The sequence below is a fragment of the Pleurodeles waltl genome, chromosome 3_1 (assembly GCF_031143425.1).
Source record: "Pleurodeles waltl isolate 20211129_DDA chromosome 3_1, aPleWal1.hap1.20221129, whole genome shotgun sequence".
Taxonomy (NCBI): domain Eukaryota; kingdom Metazoa; phylum Chordata; class Amphibia; order Caudata; family Salamandridae; genus Pleurodeles; species Pleurodeles waltl.
Genome location: NC_090440.1, coordinates 675480351 through 675500395, shown reverse-complemented (window position 1 = coordinate 675500395; position 20045 = coordinate 675480351). Strand labels below are relative to the sequence as shown.

At 45.7% G+C, this 20045-nt stretch overlaps 1 protein-coding gene across 3 annotated transcripts in view; it reads left to right on the top strand.

Moving 5' to 3' along the window:
- TKFC (triokinase and FMN cyclase) overlaps positions 1 to 20045 on the top strand; it is a 224651-nt gene that overhangs the window by 112518 nt on the left and 92088 nt on the right. For all 3 annotated transcript variants that reach the window (XM_069223265.1, XM_069223264.1, XM_069223267.1), the window contains exon 8: positions 18741 to 18775. In XM_069223265.1, coding sequence (XP_069079366.1) covers positions 18741 to 18775 — 35 coding nt within the window. The remainder of the gene's footprint in view (positions 1 to 18740; positions 18776 to 20045) is intronic.

Here is a 20045-nt window from a genome sequence, read left to right as displayed (position 1 = left end):
AATTCACTATGACATGCATATGTTGGGGAAGCAATTGTGTCACACTTGGCTGTGGACACACTGGCACAATACGCATATCGCACACATACACCACTGTCATTGGGGTGTCATCATTCATTGAAAATGAATGCTAGCATCACAAAGATGGTACACTCATACTGGACAATGGTGTCCATGTGTGCGCATTGCAAGGGGACCTGTACAGGTAGGTTTGTGCTATCTGTTGTGTATGTGAGTCAGTATATGCATATATGTGTATGTGAGTGTGTGTGTATGTGGATTGGCTGGTGGAGGGATCTGAAGTGTGTGATGTGTTTTAGGTCTATGTGTGTCAATTGCATGTGAGATCGATGTGTATGTTGTGTTGCAATCTTACTCATTCAGGTGAGTGTTGTTGTGTGGTGGACATTGTTGTGATGTGTGTAGTTGTGCTTAGGTGTGAGTGTGTAGCTGAGTTGGTTGTTGTGGTTGTGTTTTGTGTGGGTGAAGTGTCAATGGTGCATGCATGTTGTATGTCAATGTGTGTATTCGGCATATACGGGTTGTGTTGTGTTGGAATTGTAATGGCTGATGGTGTCTCTGTGATGTGTTGTGTAGTGTGTAGGAAAGTACCCTCTTTTTGGCATGACTACCACCACTTTTTGCCTGTTGTCAGTGTGTTTTGACCGTGTTCACTGGGATCCTGCTAACCCGGACCCCAGTGACTGTGCTCTCTCCATCTAAATTTGGTTGCTTAGGACTTAGCCCCTCAATTGGTACACTGGTGCCCCCATATAAGCCCCTAGTATATGGTACTTAGATACCCAGGGCATTGGGGAACCAGGGGTTCCCCAGGGGCTGCAGCATGTGTTGTGCCACCCATGGGAGCCCATGCAAAATGTGTCTTCAGGTCCGCTGTTGTAGTCTGCGTGAAAAGGTGCATGCACCCTTTCACTACAGGTCACTGTGCCAGGTTACGTTAAGTCATCCCTATGGTAGACCCTTCTAGCCAATAGGGCAGGGTGCAAGTACCTGTGTGTGAGGGCACCCCTACATGAGCAGAGGTGCCCCTACAAACTCCAGCCCCATATCACTGGACTTCTTAGGTGCGGGGAAACCATTTTACCCGTGTACTGGACACAGATCACTATCTGTGTCCAGCTACAAACATGTCGGAATCATACCCCAATACTGTTGCCAGTATTGGTTGTATGTTTCCACGCACTCTGGGGCTCCTTAGAGCAGTGTTTTTCAACCACTGTTCCGCGGCACACTAGTGTGCCGCGAGAGGTTGCCTGGTGTGCCGTGGGAGGGGGCGCCGGACTGTAGGACATTGTGAACGGGTCGTTACGACCACGTCCACGCCAGCGCCAGCGCCAACCAGCTTCTCGCCAGGAAAGTCAGTTGCGCGTTCCCATGTCTCCATGGGAACGCTCCGGGCGTCGATGACGCGTTTCCCTGTTTCCAGGGAAACGCTTGAGGAATTCCGGGGCAGCGATGGTGAAAAGGCGCCAGAGCCGAAAGACGCGGAGAGGGAGAGCGCGACGAGGTCAGGGATTGATTTTTCTGGCTATCCAGTTTGGAGTGCACCAGTACTGTGATCCTGTGACACCAGTGGTAAGTGACATGAGCCACAAAGGGTAATATCCTTTAATCTCTGACTGTCCCAGGGCCCTAAGAGAAAGGCCTTAAAGTGGGCCCATTGTATTTAATCTCTTGTCTCTTCTCAACTGTGAACACAGGAATGTGTGTACTGTATGCTTCATAAGCCCTGCAACTAATGGTACAGCTGGTCCTGCTTGTGGTTGAGGCAGTATTGTTTTAAAGATGATTAAGAAATCATTATGTTGAAGAATAGCTTCAATGTTCCATGTAATCACTGCCCAGTTGTTGACCTCCCTGAATGTTACTATAACTTCCCCCATGTAAATCTGGTTTCGAAGCATGTGTGAAGTTTTAGGGAAATATGTGTACCCAACCGAAGTCAGACATTGTAGCATTTACCAAGGAGGAACAGCCGAAGTCGTATGTCGTGGCCATTATTTTGCTGGTTTTGTCTGAGGCAAGAACCCTTGGGGCTTTTCCCACTAGCGCACTTTACAAATTCTTTGATTGATTGATTGACTACTAGTCTGTTTCTGTATGGGATGCTCTGCTTGGGTCTGTGCCGATGCTCCTGTCTGGGGAAGTTCTCCTTTCAGCAACCATTTTAGTGTCTCTGTGCCCAAGCCTGTCACACCTTTGTATTGTGCATTGTGAAAGAAATGGTATTACAGGTGATGGAAGGTTACACATATCTGTGGTCTAGTCGGAACTGGTTACTAAAATTTTTGAATCCCACCACTGATGTTAAGGACTATAAATAGCTCCGGTGTCACTGTTACACTAACAGGAGGAGGACAGGAGGAGACATCGCCGATGAGCAGAAGAGCGCCAATGGATCTGGATTTGGAGGAAACATGAGCAGAAGAGCAGAAGAGCGCTGACTGATGGATCTGGATGGAGACATACGCAGAAGAGTGCTGAGTGTGACGGACAGCGGCTATCTGGAGGAGACAAGCGCAGTAAGTACTGAGTGACAGTGAGATACTGCAGTGATGGACAAGTTTTTGAAAAGGAAAGAACTGGACTCTGAACAAAATTTGGAGCCAGATGAGAGCCCAAGTACGAGTGGGGATCAAAAGAAAGCAAAGATGGTTAGCTCAAGCAAATTCTCTGGCACAAGGCAATATAGCGAAAGCTATATTTCATTTGGATTTACTTTCACCGGAGATGCAAACAAACCAACTCCACTGTGCGTGGTGTGTGGTGAAAAGCTAGCTAACAGTGCTATGGTCCCAAGCAAACTTAAACGCCATCTCCAAACGAAACACCCTTCGCTTCAAAACAAGAATGCGGACTATTTTGTTCGCCTGCGTCAAAACACGGAGAAAGAGGCAACTTTCATGAGAAAAACCACAAAGGTAAATGAAAGAGCTCTTAAAGCTAGCTATCAAGTTGCTGAACTTATAGCCAAGTCAAAAAAGTCGCACACTGTGGCAGAGACATTAATACTTCCCGCCTGCAAAGCTATTGTAGAGGAGATACTCGGACCTGAAGCAGCTAAGGAAATAGCCAAAGTCCCTCTCTCAGACAACACAATTTCCAGACGTATTAATGACATGTCTGCAGACATCGAAAGTGTGGTTTTGGAAAAGATCCGTATCAGTGAGAAATTTGCATTGCAACTTGACGAGTCTACTGATATCAGTGGACATGCTCAACTCTTGGCCAATGTGCGTTTTGTTGATGGTGATGCAATTAGAGAAAACTTCTTTTTTTGCAAGGCATTGCCAGAAAAAACTACAGGAGAAGAAATTTTTCGGGTCACATCAGAATACCTTGAACAAGGAGGACTTAAGTGGGAAAACTGCACAAGTGTCTGCACCGATGGAGCTGCAGCCATGGTCGGGCGCACCAAAGGCTTTGTAAGCAGAGTGAAGGAAAGAAATCCAGATGTTATTGTTACGCATTGTTTTTTACACCGTGAGGCCCTCGTAGCCAAGACTTTACCAGCAGACCTAGTTCATGTGTTGGATGATGTTGTGCGCATGGTAAACTTTGTAAAGTCACGACCCATGAAAACTCGCATATTTGCAGCTTTGTGTGAGGAGATGGGAGCGAAGCATAAAACCTTGCTGTTTCATACGGAGGTCCGGTGGTTGTCGCGTGGCAAGGTCTTGGTTCGTGTGTATGAGCTGCGGGAGGAACTTAAAGTGTTTCTGACAAATGAGAGGTCAGATTACGCAAAGCTGCTTGCAAGTGATGAGTGGTGTGCAAGGCTGGCATACCTGGCAGATATATTTCATCATCTGAATGAACTGAACACACGAATGCAAGGCCGAAATGAAAACCTGCTTACAAGTACAGATAAAATAAATGGATTCCGTTCAAAGGTGCAACTCTGGCATCAACACGTGGAAAGTGGCAATCTTGAAATGTTCACACTCACCAAGCAATGGCAAGGTGTTCACACTGCTGCACTGTGTGAGATAATAGTTAAACATTTAAAAACTCTTGAGGAGAAGTTGTCATTTTATTTCTCTTCAGTCTCCACTGAATGCCTTGACTGGGTTAGGGACCCTTATAGCTCAGTATCAGTTGGTGGAAAGGACATGACTTTACAGGAGCAGGAGGAACTAACTGAACTGAGACAAAATCGTGGTTTCAAGCTAAGATTTGCTGATCTACCTTTGGACAGTTTTTGGTTGGATACTGCCAAGGAGTTCCCCCTTCTGGCAAACAAAGCTATTTTGACATTGCTCCCATTTTCCACTACATATCTGTGTGAGATGAGCTTTTCAAGCATGATTGCTATAAAAACTAAATACAGAGAGAGACTGAGAGCCGTTGACGAAGAGCTACGTGTGTGTCTTTCTTCGATTCCAGCCAGAATATCAGCTTTGTGTTCAGCCAAACAGGCCCAGGTTGCGCACTGAATAAAGTATTTTATAATTTTTCATATTTCTGTTTACTTACTATTTCATAATAAAGTAATTATAAAATACTTTCTTTGTGTTTATTTGATTCCTATTCAAGAGAATTACTTTATATATAGTCAATATAGGCACAGAGTTAAATTTTTTAACATTTTCTAATGGTGGTGTGCCTCGTGATTTTTTTCATGAAACAAGTGTGCCTTTGCCCAAAAAAGGTTGAAAAACACTGCCTTAGAGGACCCCCAGCATTGCTCCTACTAGTCTTCTTGGATTTTCTGGGCAACCCGCGCTGCTGCCACCCCTCAGACAGGGGTCTGCCCTCCTGCTGCTTGACCAGCTCAGGCAGGGGAAGGCCGAACAAAGGATTTCCTTTCGGAATAGGAGGTAACACCCTCTCCCTTGGAAATAGGTGGTTCGATGGCATCTGTCGCTGTAGATACGCATGTTCTGCAATAGCTCGCCATCTGGTGTTGGGCCGGAGTGTTACAAGTTGTTTTTCTTCGAAGAAGTCTTTCGAGTCACGGGACCGAGTGACTCCTCCTTTTGTCTCCATTGCGCATGGGCGTCGACTCCATCTTCGATTGTTTTTTTTCCGCCATCGGGTTCGGACGTGTTCCTGTCGCTCCGAGTTTCGGAACGGAAAATTAGCTAATTTCGGAAGATTTTCGTCGGTATTGTTGCGTTCGGGATCGGCGTACTTAGATTCCACACCGCATCGAAGATCGAAGAGCTCCGGTGCCCTTCGGGGTAGTTTTTCGATCCTCCGTCGGGGCCTGGTCGGCCCGACCGCGTGCTGAAGAACGCCGATGGAACGGACCCCATTCCGTTTCTGCCCCAAATGCCACAATAAATACCCCTACACAGACCAACACTTGGTCTGCAACCTGTGCCTGTCACCTGAGCACAGCGAAGACACCTGCGAGGCCTGTCGTGCGTTCCGGTCCCGAAAAACACTCCGAGACCGTCGAGCCAGAAGACTTCAAATGGCGTCCGCACCGACAGCCCAACGGGAGTTCGAGGAACAGGAAGAAGAAGGTACCTTCTCGATCCAAGACTCAGACTCCGAAGGATTCGACGATACACAAACCGTGAGTAAGACGTCGAAAACCACACAAAGAAACATTTACAAGGCCCAGGGGACGCCACTGCCATCCGGCCATGGCTCGACCCATAAATTCGGTGACCGACCGTCGGCACCGAAAAAGGCCCAAACAGTGCCGAGATCGTCCGACTCCGGTCGAGACACCGGCACGCAGCCTTCTCGGGACCGAGAAAGTGCTGGAGACAAGCCTCGACACCGAGATGCCGGTGTGGACACGGCTCGACGCCGAGACAGCGGCACCGAAACAGATCGACGCCGAGAGGTTTCGGCCCCGAAAAGGAAAAAAGTCACCTCGGAGCCGAAAAAACACGCAGACAAAGTTTCGATGCCGAAACAAACTGCAAGCGACCCAGCTTCAGGCTCTTATACAGAAGAGCACTCGCTAACCTCCCAAATGCAAAAGCATAGGTTTGAGGAAGAGCTACAAGCAACTGATGTGGACCATACGCAAAAGCGTATCTTTATTCAGCAGGGGACAGGAAAAATAAGCACCCTTCCCCCCATTAGGAGAAAGAGAAGGTCGGAGTTCCAGACGGAACAAGCACCACAACCAAAAGTGGTGAAAAGAGTTACACCACCACCCTCTCCTCCGCCCGTGATTAACGTTTCACCAGCACAAACTCCATCACACTCCCCAGCTCACACCACCATGAGCCAGGGTGACCAAAATCAGGACGCATGGGACCTATACGACGCCCCAGTGTCAGATAACAGCCCGGAGGCATACCCTACAAAGCCATCTCCACCAGAAGACAGCACCGCGTACTCTCAGGTGGTGGCTAGAGCAGCACAATTTCACAACGTAAGCCTCCACTCAGAACAGGTCGAGGATGATTTCTTGTTCAACACACTCTCCTCCACCCACAGCTCATACCAAAGCCTGCCTATGCTCCCTGGTATGCTCCGGCACGCAAAAGACATATTTAAGGAGCCGGTCAAAAGTAGGGCAATCACACCAAGGGTGGAAAAAAAGTACAAGCCGCCTCCTACGGACCCGGTTTTCATCACTACACAGCTGCCACCAGACTCTGTTGTTGTAGGAGCAGCTAGGAAAAGGGCCAACTCTCACACATCTGGAGATGCACCACCCCCAGATAAAGAAAGCCGCAAGTTCGATGCAGCTGGTAAAAGAGTCGCAGCACAAGCTGCAAACCAGTGGCGCATCGCGAACTCCCAGGCACTACTTGCGCGCTATGACAGAGCCCACTGGGACGAGATGCAACATCTCATTGAACATCTGCCCAAGGACTTCCAAAATAGGGCAAAACAAGTGGTTGAGGAGGGACAGACCATCTCCAACAACCAGATACGTTCCTCCATGGACGCTGCAGATACAGCTGCACAGACAATTAATACATCTGTAACTATCAGAAGGCATGCATGGCTCCGAACGTCTGGATTTAAACCAGAGATTCAATAAGCAGTTCTCAATATGCCTTTTAATGAAAAAGAACTGTTCGGTCCAGAAGTGGACACAGCGATTGAGAAACTCAAAAAAGATACGGACACTGCCAAAGCCATGGGCGCACTCTACTCCCCGCAGAGCAGAGGGAATTACAGCACATTCCGTAAAACGCCCTTTCGAGGGGGGTTTCGGGGTCAAAGCACACAAGCCAGCACCTCACAAGCAACACCGTCCACTTACCAGGGACAGTATAGAGGAGGTTTTCGGGGACAATATAGAGGAGGGCAATTCCCTAGAAATAGAGGGAGATTTCAAAGCCCCAAAACCCCTACTACTAAACAATGACTCACAGGTCACTCACCCCCTCCACACAACACCAGTGGGGGGAAGAATAGGTCATTATTACAAAGCATGGGAGGAAATCACTACAGACACTTGGGTTCTAGCAATTATCCAACATGGTTATTGCATAGAATTTCTACAATTCCCTCCAAACATACCACCAAAAGCACAAAATTTAACAACACACCATTCCAATCTCCTGGAGATAGAAGTGCAGGCACTATTGCAAAAGAATGCAATCGAATTAGTGCCAAACACACAAATAAACACAGGAGTTTACTCACTGTACTTTCTGATACCAAAGAAGGACAAAACGCTGAGACCAATCCTAGACCTCAGAGTAGTGAACACTTTCATCAAATCAGACCACTTCCACATGGTCACACTACAAGAAGTATTGCCATTGCTAAAACTACACGACTACATGGCAACTTTAGACCTCAAGGATGCTTATTTCCATATACCAATACACCCATCGCACAGGAAATACCTAAGGTTTGTATTCAAAGGAATACATTACCAATTCAAGGTACTGCCTTTCGGATTAACAACCGCACCAAGAGTCTTTACCAAATGTCTAGCGGTAGTCGCTGCACACATAAGAAGGCAGCAAATACATGTGTTCCCATATTTGGACGACTGGCTAATCAAGGCCCGTTCGTTCATACAGTGCTCAAATCACACAAATCAGATCATACAAACCCTCTTCAAACTCGGGTTCACCGTCAACTTTACAAAATCCAACATTCTGCCGCGCAAGGTACAACAATACATAGGAGCCATAATAGACACATCAAAGGGAGTAGCCACTCCAAGTCCACAAAGAATTCTAAATTTCAACACCATCATACAACGCATGTATCCAACACAAAAGATACAGGCAAAGATGGTATTACAACTCCTAGGCATGATGTCATCATGCATAGCCATTGTCCCAAACGCAAGACTGCACATGAGGCCCTTACAACAATGCCTAGCATCACAGTGGTCTCAAGCACAGGGTCACCTTCTAGATCTGGTGTTAATAGACCGCCAAACTTACCTCTCGCTTCTGTGGTGGAACAACATAAATTTAAACAAGGGGCGGCCTTTCCAAGACCCAGTGCCACAATACGTAATAACAACAGATGCTTCCATGACAGGGTGGGGAGCACACCTCGATCAACACAGCATACAAGGACAATGGAACGTACATCAAACAAAACTGCATATCAATCACCTAGAACTTCTAGCAGTTTTTCAAGCACTAAAAGCTTTCCAACCAATAATAGTTCACAAATACATTCTCGTCAAAACAGACAACATGACAACAATGTATTATCTAAACAAGCAGGGAGGGACGCACTCCACGCAGTTAAGCCTGCTAGCACAGAAAATTTGGCATTGGGCAATTCACAACCAAATTCGCCTAATTGCACAGTTTATACCAGGGATCCAAAATCAACTCGCAGACAATCTCTCTCGAGATCACCAACAGGTCCACGAATGGGAAATTCACCCCCAAATTCTGAACACTTATTTCAAACTCTGGGGAACACCTCAGATAGACTTGTTTGCGACAAGGGAGAACGCAAAATGCCAAAACTTCGCATCCAGATACCCACACAAACAATCCCAAGGCAATGCCCTATGGATGAACTGGTCAGGGATATTTGCTTACGCTTTTCCTCCTCTCCCTCTCCTTCCTTACCTGGTAAACAAACTCAGTCAAAGCAAACTCAAACTCATATTGATAGCACCAACTTGGGCAAGGCAACCCTGGTACACAACGCTGCTAGACCTATCAGTGGTACCCTGCATCAAATTGCCCAACAGGCCAGATCTGTTGACACAGCACAACCAAAAGATCAGACACCCAGATCCAGCATCGCTGAATCTAGCAATCTGGCACCTGAAATCCTAGAATTCGGGCACTTACAACTTACCCAAGAATGTATGGAAGTCATAAAACAAGCCAGAAGGCCATCCACCAGGCACTGCTATGCAAGTAAATGGAAGAGGTTTGTTTGCTACTGCCATATTAATCAAATACAACCATTACACACAACTCCAGAACATGTAGTGGGTTACTTGCTTCACTTACAAAAATCTAACCTAGCTTTCTCTTCCATTAAGATTCACCTTGCAGCAATATCTGCATACCTGCAGACTACCTATTCAACTTCCCTATATAAAATACCAGTCATTAAAGCATTCATGGAGGGCCTTAGGAGAATTATACCACCAAGAACACTACCTGTTCCTTCATGGAACCTAAATGTTGTCCTAACTAGACTTATGGGTCCACCTTTTGAACCCATGCACTCCTGCGAAATACAGTTCCTAACCTGGAAGGTGGCATTTCTCATCGCCATTACTTCCCTAAGAAGAGTAAGCGAGATTCAGGCGTTTACAATACAGGAACCTTTTATACAACTACACAAAAATAAAGTCGTCCTAAGGACCAATCCTAAATTTTTGCCAAAGGTTATTTCACCGTTCCATCTAAATCAAACAGTGGAACTTCCAGTGTTCTTTCCACAGCCAGATACCGTAGCTGAAAGGGCACTACATACATTAGATGTCAAAAGAGCATTGATGTATTACATTGACAGAACAAAAAACATCAGAAAGACTAAACAACTCTTTATTGCCTTTCAAAAACCTCACGCAGGAAACCCAATTTCAAAACAAGGTATAGCCAGATGGATAGTTAAATGCATCCAAATCTGCTACCTTAAAGCTAAACGACAGCTGCCCATTACACCAAGGGCACACTCAACCAGAAAGAAAGGTGCTACCATGGCTTTTCTAGGAAACATCCCAATGCAAGAGATTTGTAAGGCAGCCACATGGTCTACGCCTCACACATTCACCAAGCACTACTGTGTAGACGTGTTATCCGCACAACAAGCCACAGTAGGTCAAGCCGTATTAAGGACATTATTTCAGACTACTTCCACTCCTACAGGCTGATCCACCGCTTTTGGGGAAATAACTGCTTACTAGTCTATGCAGAACATGCGTATCTACAGCGACAGATGCCATCGAACTGAAAATGTCACTTACCCAGTGTACATCTGTTCGTGGCATCAGTCGCAGTAGATTCGCATGTGCCCACCCGCCTCCCCGGGAGCCTGTAGCAGTTTGGAAGTTACCTCCAATTATTTATATATGTATCATCTCAACCTTAAATAGGTGCATACTTAGTCACTCCATTGCATGGGCACTATTACTACAATTCAACTCCTACCTCACCCTCTGCGGGGAAAAACAATCGAAGATGGAGTCGACGCCCATGCGCAATGGAGACAAAAGGAGGAGTCACTCGGTCCCGTGACTCGAAAGACTTCTTCGAAGAAAAACAACTTGTAACACTCCGGCCCAACACCAGATGGCGAGCTATTGCAGAACATGCGAATCTACTGCGACTGATGCCACAAACAGATGTACACTGGGTAAGTGACATTTTCATTACATGGCTTGGGAGGGGTAGCCTCCCCAAGCCACCGGTATGCTTTAATAGGTACATTTGGTGCCCTGCTTGCAAAAAACGGTTTGCACCAGTTCAGGGACCCCTGATCCCTGCTGACGTGAAACTGGACAATGGAAAGGGGGGTGACCACTCCCCTGTCTACGGCCACCCCAGGAGTGATGCCCAGAGCTCCTCCAGGTGGCCACTTGAGTCTGCTATCTTAAATCCAAGGTGGGCAGAGGTCCTTGGGAACATCTGAGTGGCCAGGTCAAGCAGGTGATATCACAGCCCCCTCCTGACAGGTGGCCACTCTGCTAGGTGACCAGTCCCCCTTCATAGGCTATTTAGGGTCTCCCTCTTGGGTGGGTCCTCAAATTCGATGTTCAAGATACCAGCAGGACTCCTCTGCATCGTTTACTTCATCTTCTGGCCACCGGGACTGCAACTGGACCCTTCCGTAACCAACAATCTGCAACTCCAGCGACAACTCTGCTCTGCAACATTGTTTCTTTGGCTTCAACCAGCAACTGCAACATATCCCTGGCTGTCTATCCTCTGAGGGTGATAAGTCTTCAATCTCCCTTGAGTGAAGGAGTCACTCTCCTGCATCCACAGGCACCAACTGCAACGACGACCGGCTACGTGGATCGTCTCTCCTTCGGAACTGTGTGGATCCTGTATCACAGGTGGTGGTTTGTATTGGTCCCCTTGGTCCTCTCTACCAGCTGTCGAACTTGGGAGATAGCAAGCTCTTCCCTGTCATTGCAGGACAGTACCCCTGTGCACCTCCACTCTTGCAGCTACCAAGGCATATTTGTTTCTCTTCCAAGGGATCTTCAGGCTCTGTGTCGTCCCGTCCCCCAGCACTCCTTCCTGCAAAGCACAGTCTCCTGCCAGCTGCTTCAGCGATGTGGGACTCCTCTTTAGGTGTGCTGAGTGGGTCTCACTGCGACTCCTATGCCTGCTGCCCGTGGGTCGCCTGTGGGGGCTGCCTCCTGTTCTTGTGACTCTCTCAGCTGCTGAGGGTCACCTCTGACTCACCACCTTGGGTCGAGTCCCCTGAACCTTGCTAGTCCTCTTCAGCCTTGCAAAATCTTCACCTCCGACACTGGCATTTGCCAAGGCTTGCTGGTGGTCTTCCAGCACCACTGACTGACTGCATCACAACCACTGACGTGGAACAACACATGCATCACTTCTGGAACTCCTCTTGTGCTCCTGTGCTGCACTGCTGACTTTCTTCATCCTCAGTTGACATGGTCCTGCATCCACAGAAGGGTGGGTAGCCGTTCACTCCAACTCGAACTGGACTTGGTCCCCTTCTTTTGCAGGTCCTCTTCTGTCAGGATCCACCCTTGGTTTCCTCCAGTCTTGTCTGGGTCTTGCATAGTCCTTTTCCAAAGTACTCCTGTTGGTTTTGGGGAAAACCAGATACTTACCTCTTCTCCTGGTCTCTGGGGGGCACCCTGGTACTTACCTTTAGGGGTCCTAGTCCCTCCAGCTCCCCTCTACTGATTCCACTTCCTTGGGTGGGGGACTGCCTTTCACATTCCACTTTTTTAGTATGTGGTTTGGCCCTCCCCTAGTGCCCACACTGTTTGCTATTGCTTTTACCAATGCCTTGTGCTTTCTATGTAATTTCCTGATTGCTAATGTGTATATAATAGTGTGTTTACTTACCTCCAGTTGGGGTATTGCCTATAGAGTATTTTAGTATTTGTGTTACCATAATGAAGTACCTTTATTTTTGTAACACTGTGTGATTATAGTGGTATTGCATAAGCTTTGCATGTCTCCTAGATAAGTCTTGGCTGCTTATCCACGGCTACCTCTCGAGAGCCAAGGCTTCCTAGACACTGCCTACACTTCACTATTAGGGGATACCTGGACCTGGTATAAGGTGATAACAACTTAGGTGCTCACCACACACCAGGCCAGCTTCCTACAAAGTGTGTAGTATAGAGGGACACATATGGCTAAGGGACAGTGTCTGTGTGTCGCTTAACTCTATTCCATAGTCCCTGTCATTGTACGAAGTCCATTGGGTCCCGCCGCCGTCTCCCTCCATCAGCAATCTGTCGCCAGTCCTCCACTTGCTGAGCAGTAACATCTAAATATGGTGGGTGGAACACCGTCAGCTTGACGGTCTTCTAAAGTCCTCCGCCAACGGGGCTTAGCAGTAACACCACCAAGATCTAAACTAGATTCCTTACCTACCCACCATCCCTGTTCTGTAAATGGATTTCTAGGGATAGGGCAGTAGATTTCCACACCAGTGGTCACTGTTCTTCATGGCTCCGTGTTTCTGACGTGGAAAGTTGTGAAAAGAAATTGACGTCTGCACGCCTGTGTGGTGCCTATATAGATGTCACTTCAGGGACTGACAACCCTGATAATGTTGCGGAGCTGAACAATGCCACGCACTGGCACGCAGGGGGTGCTCCTAACGAAAATTCTTTTAGATCCAGTCTGATATCTGGGATAATTGTGAGGCAAGTAATCTGCAGCTAAATATAGTCTGTACCAGATAAGGTGTTACCGAAGGTACGTAACTTGTTCTTCACTTCTCTGCTACATTCAGAGCAGTTTCAGGACATAAGTGAGTGCCCATTTGTTAACCTTGGTTTTACTATTGCTCAATGAGAAACACATCCATGTGGTTTGTTAAGTACATGCTGAGTTGACTGATTAAAGTGTCATTCCAAAGAAGACCCACATCTGGTGCATGGCTTCTAGTGTAGGGCATGGAAGTGGGGTAAGACCTTGGAAAAATCATGAGTAGAGGTGACTTTGGGGTTCAGGATATGACAGACCTTGAATCTTTCGATTGTGTTTGACTTTTTGAAGAAAGGGTTTAAAAAAAAAATGTATTTATTTTATTATTTCTTGGATATATTGAATAACTTTGCATCAAATACAGAGTATCAATAGGTAACCAGGCAGTATGTTTCACAGTTAGACTTTCCATCTCAGGGAGCTCACATCAATCAGGAGAAAGGGAACAGGGTACAAAACATCCACGAGAAAGGGTTTTAAATACAACATAAAGAAGAAGAGGAGAATTACATATCCATGACTAGCACCTGTATGAAGATTTTTGAGCCCTTTCAGGTATTTTAAGCAGCTTCCTTTTGCCAAGACCAGCGCTTTGGGTCTGGTACAGTATGTGCAGTAAGTAAGATGAAGACTCAAGGGGCAGCATCAAATCTCAAGGCTCTGAAAAAGATGGCCCTTTCCAGTCCATAAAATCTTTCTTAGCGTTTGTAGTTGTGCCACACTAGGGCTCTGAGGCTACATTTTTAAAGAGACGTTTACTTTAGTGTTAGTGGAAGCTAATCGTCCATGTATACAGTTGGGTTGGACATAAGTGATAAAAGCTTGTAGCAAATTATTTGGACAAAACATTTGCAGTCTCTTAATAAGTGATATTGTGCCATAGGTTTAAGGGGAAGGTGTTTTGCCCTGATTTATGTAAAAGGTTGATCATGGCCACCACAAAAGTAAGTTGCTATTCCATTTTCAGGAAAATTAGAATAGAACAACTAACGACTTGAAACAAGATGGCACTGAACAGACACATAAACTTCAGGTGTTTGGCCATTAAGACTTCTGGCCTTTTTTCTTAAGAACATTTGTGGACATGAAAGGAGTCATGTCTAATGCTTGATTGATCAAAATAAAATAGCCTTCTAAGTCATACGAGGCATCAGTTCTGGATGATTGGACGAAGCTTGTTTTTCTAAGAATGTGATTCAATTGCTGAAATGCCCATGTAGAATGGGCTGTGTATGTAGAACTTCAAGAATGAGAAGATGAATGAATAATTAACATTAAGCAAGCAGTACAAATATGGCAGAGCAATGTATGGAAGCAATTAATAGTATAGCTCAACTAAGATTTCAGATTCGTGAGGAAGTTGTAAAGAAGTTGAATTACCAAAGAAAGGAGGTGACTTACCACAGAAACTACTCCAAATGGAAAGTTGGCAGATTGACTATTTACAGACTTCCTGTCCATATTAGATGAATGAAGAACAAAAAAGTTAAGTTCATATTTTGTTGAAAGGGCCCATTCAGTGAAAAGAACAGATGTATTTACCCATTCATGCATCACTAACAATAGCTAACAATATACATTCTACAATGTCCATCTGTTTGGTTATGTCAGCTGGGGCTTTGACAGCAGTGTAACATCATACACTGGATGACCTTTTAAATAAGTGCATGCCAGATTTATTTTGAAAGGGGTCTTAGAGTACCAAAAAAAGAAGGGTAAAACAAAACTTGTAACCCCCCTTCCCCAGCCCCCCCAGAATTCTTGGATACCATAACAGGAAGGAGGAGCCCGATGTGAGAAAATGTGACAACTATAAGTTAGACACTGCGATGTCCATTGTGTATACATGTTTTAGTGCTAGAAGCTCTAGTTGTGTTGAACAAAAGATATGAATTACCCATGTATAAAATGGGTTCTTAATACCGGGTTAAGCATGGTGTTGACATATTTAACACCTACAAAGTATTGTTCTTCACAACGTGCAGCACCTCTTGCCCACATGGGGCCATAAGTCCTGATGAGGGGTGAAATAAGTTGGCACGTTTAAAGGAATATATGTTTCTTTCGAAAAGGCGACCTGATCACTGGATTCTATTTTGAAAATTTCACCCAAGTTAACTGAAGCTATAAACAGATTAATGATGAATTGTATATTAGTGATTTATGTGGTGTAGGATATGATGTTGCTTTTTTATATAAAAAAAATGATGAATGTTTGCACCCACATTGAATATATGTAAATACAAAGCTAAATGTAAAGGTTATGATTGTTGAGTTAGGTCATTTAATAGGATTGAGTTGTCGAAAAAGTAAATTTTTGACGCAAATTGATGGTTGTGTCTCATAAACACATTTAGGGGGTCATTACGACCCTGGCGGAAGGCGGAGAACCGGCGGTAAGACTGCCAACAGGCTGGCGGTCTTACTGCATGGAATTATGACCATGGTGGTTACCGCCATGGTCATCTGCCGGTTCTCCGTTCCGCCGGGTCTCCAGCCTGGCGGCCGTCACTATAACGCCGGCGGTATTTTGACCTGGCTTACTGCCGTGGATTTCCAGCGGTTTGATTCGCCATGAAATCCATGGCGGTAAGCACTATCAGTGCCAGGGAATTCCTTCCCTGGCACTGATAAGGGTCTCACCCATCCCTCACCCCCACCCGACACCCTCTCCTACCCCCCCCCCACCACCCCTGCCACCCCCCCAAAGGTTGCAGGGCCCCCCTCCCCACTCCGACCCCCAACATCACACCACCCATACCCACACGACACGCACGCAGGCACCACCTGCACACTCACACGCACACACGCCAACATACATGCCTACATACACACACACACAGGCAGACACGCACACCCACATTCAAACATACACGCACACATCCATACAGACATACCCACAGACATACACGCACTCATTCCCATACACACAACACCCGCGCAAGCATACACACACTCACACCCCTCCTTCACATACACACATGCACACCCCCATGCACCCACACAACACCTAACAACCAACACCCCCCACAACCCCCCTCCCCTCACGGACGATCGACTTACCTGGTCTGACGATCCTCCGGGAGGGGACGGGAGCCATGGGGGCAGCTCCGCCGACACCACACCGCCAACAGAACACCGCCACGGCGAACCACAGGACGTGATTTGCTGGGCGGTGTTCTGTTGGCGTGGCAGTGGAGCAACCTCCACTTCCCTGCCTCCCGCCAGTATGGCTGTTGGCGGCTCTCCGTCCGTAAAAGGACGGAGAGCTGCCAACGGTCATAATAGGCCGAGCGGAAAACCGCCACCACTGGCGGTCTTCCGCACGGCGGACCCTCGGCGGTCTTTCAAAAAGACCGCCGAGGTCAAAATGACCCCCTTTGTGTTTGTTAGAGGACTGATTTTTTAAAGGGATTTTTCTGCTTTACACTATTATTTGTCCAATTGAGGTTCTGATTAGAATGGGCCAATGGACATATCTCTTACTTAGGAGTTAAAATATTTATTTTGACTGCGGAAACAGCACACGTAAACTATAGCACACTTACGGTGTCCCCAAAGTTGGACCTCCAGATGATGCATATGGGTGTTGATGATTCCAGGCTAGGGAAAATTACAGCTGTCAAAACGACAGCCTTACGTAGATTTCGATACAATACACTAGCCCTACAGCCTCCAAGAGGCGTTCTGATTAACTTTGTGTGTGGGTTGGACCCAGGTGTGCTGGACAGAATTAGTTCCGACAGCCCCAGGAAAGGAGGGCTCAGTATACATTACATGTTCAATTACTGTCATGCAGTGGAACTGCGATATCTGGTTGAATAGAGTGGGGGTAGTGAAAAGTATTGATGTTTCACAGACCAACTAATAGCTAGTGATCACATTTGGACAGTAATCTGGCTGAGTTATACTCCTGTCCCGTTACAAGAGACACCTTAGCTTCATGTGGCTAAGTGATGCTCAAAAAGGACCTTCCATTTACCCATTTTTATTTATGGATACTTTTCTGCATTTAATTCTAATCAAATGTATTTATATGGTTTGGAAATGGCAATAGATACATTAGTTTTAACAGTATTTTCTATGGGGTGTTACTTTAAGTCCATGCCTCCATTATTTTCTGTTGGAGGGTGTTGCAGTACCAGTGGTTGGCCATTGGTGGTGCTGAACTTACACTGAGTCAGAGCTGGAGTACTTCTACCACTGTTTATGTTATTTTTTGGCTATAATAATGGTAGAAGGGCAGTTTGGAATAGGCATGGACTTACTCTTTTGTGGGTGGGTGCACGTCCCTCCCTAAACGGCTCCTTACCCCTCCTTACTCCTCTCTAAACCACTCCCATTTAGTAGGAATCATTCCCCATTTTCCAGCCATTCCGCCCTCACCCCAACATTTATTACTAAAATGTAGGCATAGCTATGTGGCGATCTCCGCTCATAAAACATTGCAGTCGGAGATCACCACATATATGTTAGTGACTACATTTTGTAGTACATAAATAGCACTATTGTAGTACTTCTAGCCATACTACAACATACATTTTGTGAATTGGCCCCAATGTCTTTAAAAGCATGCAAACTAGATGCAGACTAAAATAAAGTTACAAATAGAATTGTTGCAGGCCCTATTATTTTGTCATTGTCTTCTTCAACTCCTAGATCCACGAGGCTGCAAGGTTGAAGTCTAGGGGGACATTCTAGTCTTTTGCCCTCTGGGGAGAAGAGATTCCCAATGACAGATACTAGAATTTGTGCATAAATTAGGCACATCGCAGTGCAAGCTAATACCCAAAAAAGTTAACCAGCATATCATGGTGGCATGGGTACACCCTTAGTACCCATCTGTAGATGGACTTATATTACAACAATGTCTTCCACAGAGGTCCTTTGCCTTTATTTATCAATGGTTGTGGTGCTGAATTCTGTGAGAATGTATCCAAGGATCGCTTTTTCCCATTACTCAATGTGCTTGATTTGTCTAATTTTTCTCTCCATAACTTTTTCCATCAGATTGGCCATGTTGATGATAACTGTACTGCAGTTATGCTAGATGGAGGGCGCTCTCTGAAAGGGGAGAAAATCACTTTAGCTGCAAAGTATTAAAAGCGTGTATACACCTTCCACTGCATTCTTTCTGAAGTTCTTCAAATTACCTTAGTAGGTCGGAATGTCACTCATCGGAACCGTTCATGAACGTTTTGGAGATTTGCATAGCATGGCCCTCTTGTGGAGCAACAAGGCCATGCATACTATTTCTTCATTTTCCTTCTGATATCCTGCTCCCTTTTACTACATCTCTTCTTTGCCTTTATCTCCCATCTCGCTTTTGTTTTATATTTGCCTTCACCCTCTGTTTCATTTCTTTTGTTCTCCCCACCACCTGCTCTGTTTGTGTGATGTTTAGCTGTTTGTGTCTTTTTGTAGGGATTCACGGAGAAGCAGGAATTCGACGGATGAAGGTAAATTTGGTTGACGTAGATATGGTCGAAACTGTGATCTATGTATGTTGTACGGTTATTATACAGAACTGTTATACGAATAAAACTATTTAAATCTAAAACATGTAGTTTGTTGGATGTTATGTTTGTTGCGTTATCTTGTGTGGTTAAACATTGTTAAAGGTCATGGTGGCTGGGCTGCAGTTTTCATTATTCTTGTTCTTGTATCAAATGTTCCTGTTAAATTGTACCGTTCTCACAATGCAAACGTTGTTTCTGCCTGGTTTCTGTTATTTCATTATTTCCTGTACTTCCCCTTCTTTTTCATTGCAAAGTTAAGCGTAGTAAACTTGAGAGAGCTATTCCTTCTACTGGTGACTTATTAATATTCCCATCTTCCTCCTGGTACTCGGGTTCTGTGAGTGTAGATTTTCTTAGGGGAAATTTGAGGAAGGTCGCACCTACTCTGTTTAAATGTGACCTCTCTCCTTTTAGGAAGTCCTTTGCTTCTGGATTGTTAATGTTGCAACTCAGAATCCTACTTCAGGTTAAGACCTAGGGCCTCAGATACATCTGCAAAAAAGTGACAGATGTCCTGTCCACACACAGCATTAGGAGTGCATTGATGTCATTGGCTTTCTAAATACCGCAGATGGGAGATCCCATACTTTTTCTTCAGATTGCTTGCATCTGACAAACTGTAAACATTTTTTAGAGTCTGTAGCTGGTCTCTCTTTTTCAAGCGGGATAGGAGGCTCTGGGCTCAACCATCATCAGCTCAGTCTAATGCTTCCCCAGGTGTTGTCTGGTTCTAGGTCTCCTGGGTCGAGGTCAAACTCATGTTTTTGAGCCACGTAGCAGGCTTTGGGTCCCTGGGTTCAGAGGTCAGTCTCTCTCATTACAGGTTAGCTTTCTTTCCAGTGAAGTACTTGTTTTCGATGGCTTTGCAGGGAAGGGTTCCTTCATTTTGAACTTTTCCTTGGGCTTTGTTTTAGTTTTATGTTGTGGGTCTCCTCTAACAGCTTGATGGAATGGAAAACGATGCACAGTGTCCCCTTTCTCTTTCTTTTTTCTACGGAAGTGGATCCTAACTGCTGTTACATTTTCCTGGTTTTTAGCAGGAACAGTGTTGGGTGATAGAACTGGCCTCTTCCTATCCTGGCTACTTAGCTTTGGATTCCTGGCCCCTGTGATGTGTTGAAGGTCCCTTCTGTCTTTCACCAGTGTCAATGTTCTTTATCTCACCAGTTCCTAATTGGTCTCCTTTTTTGCCCAGTCTTTCTAACCGCAA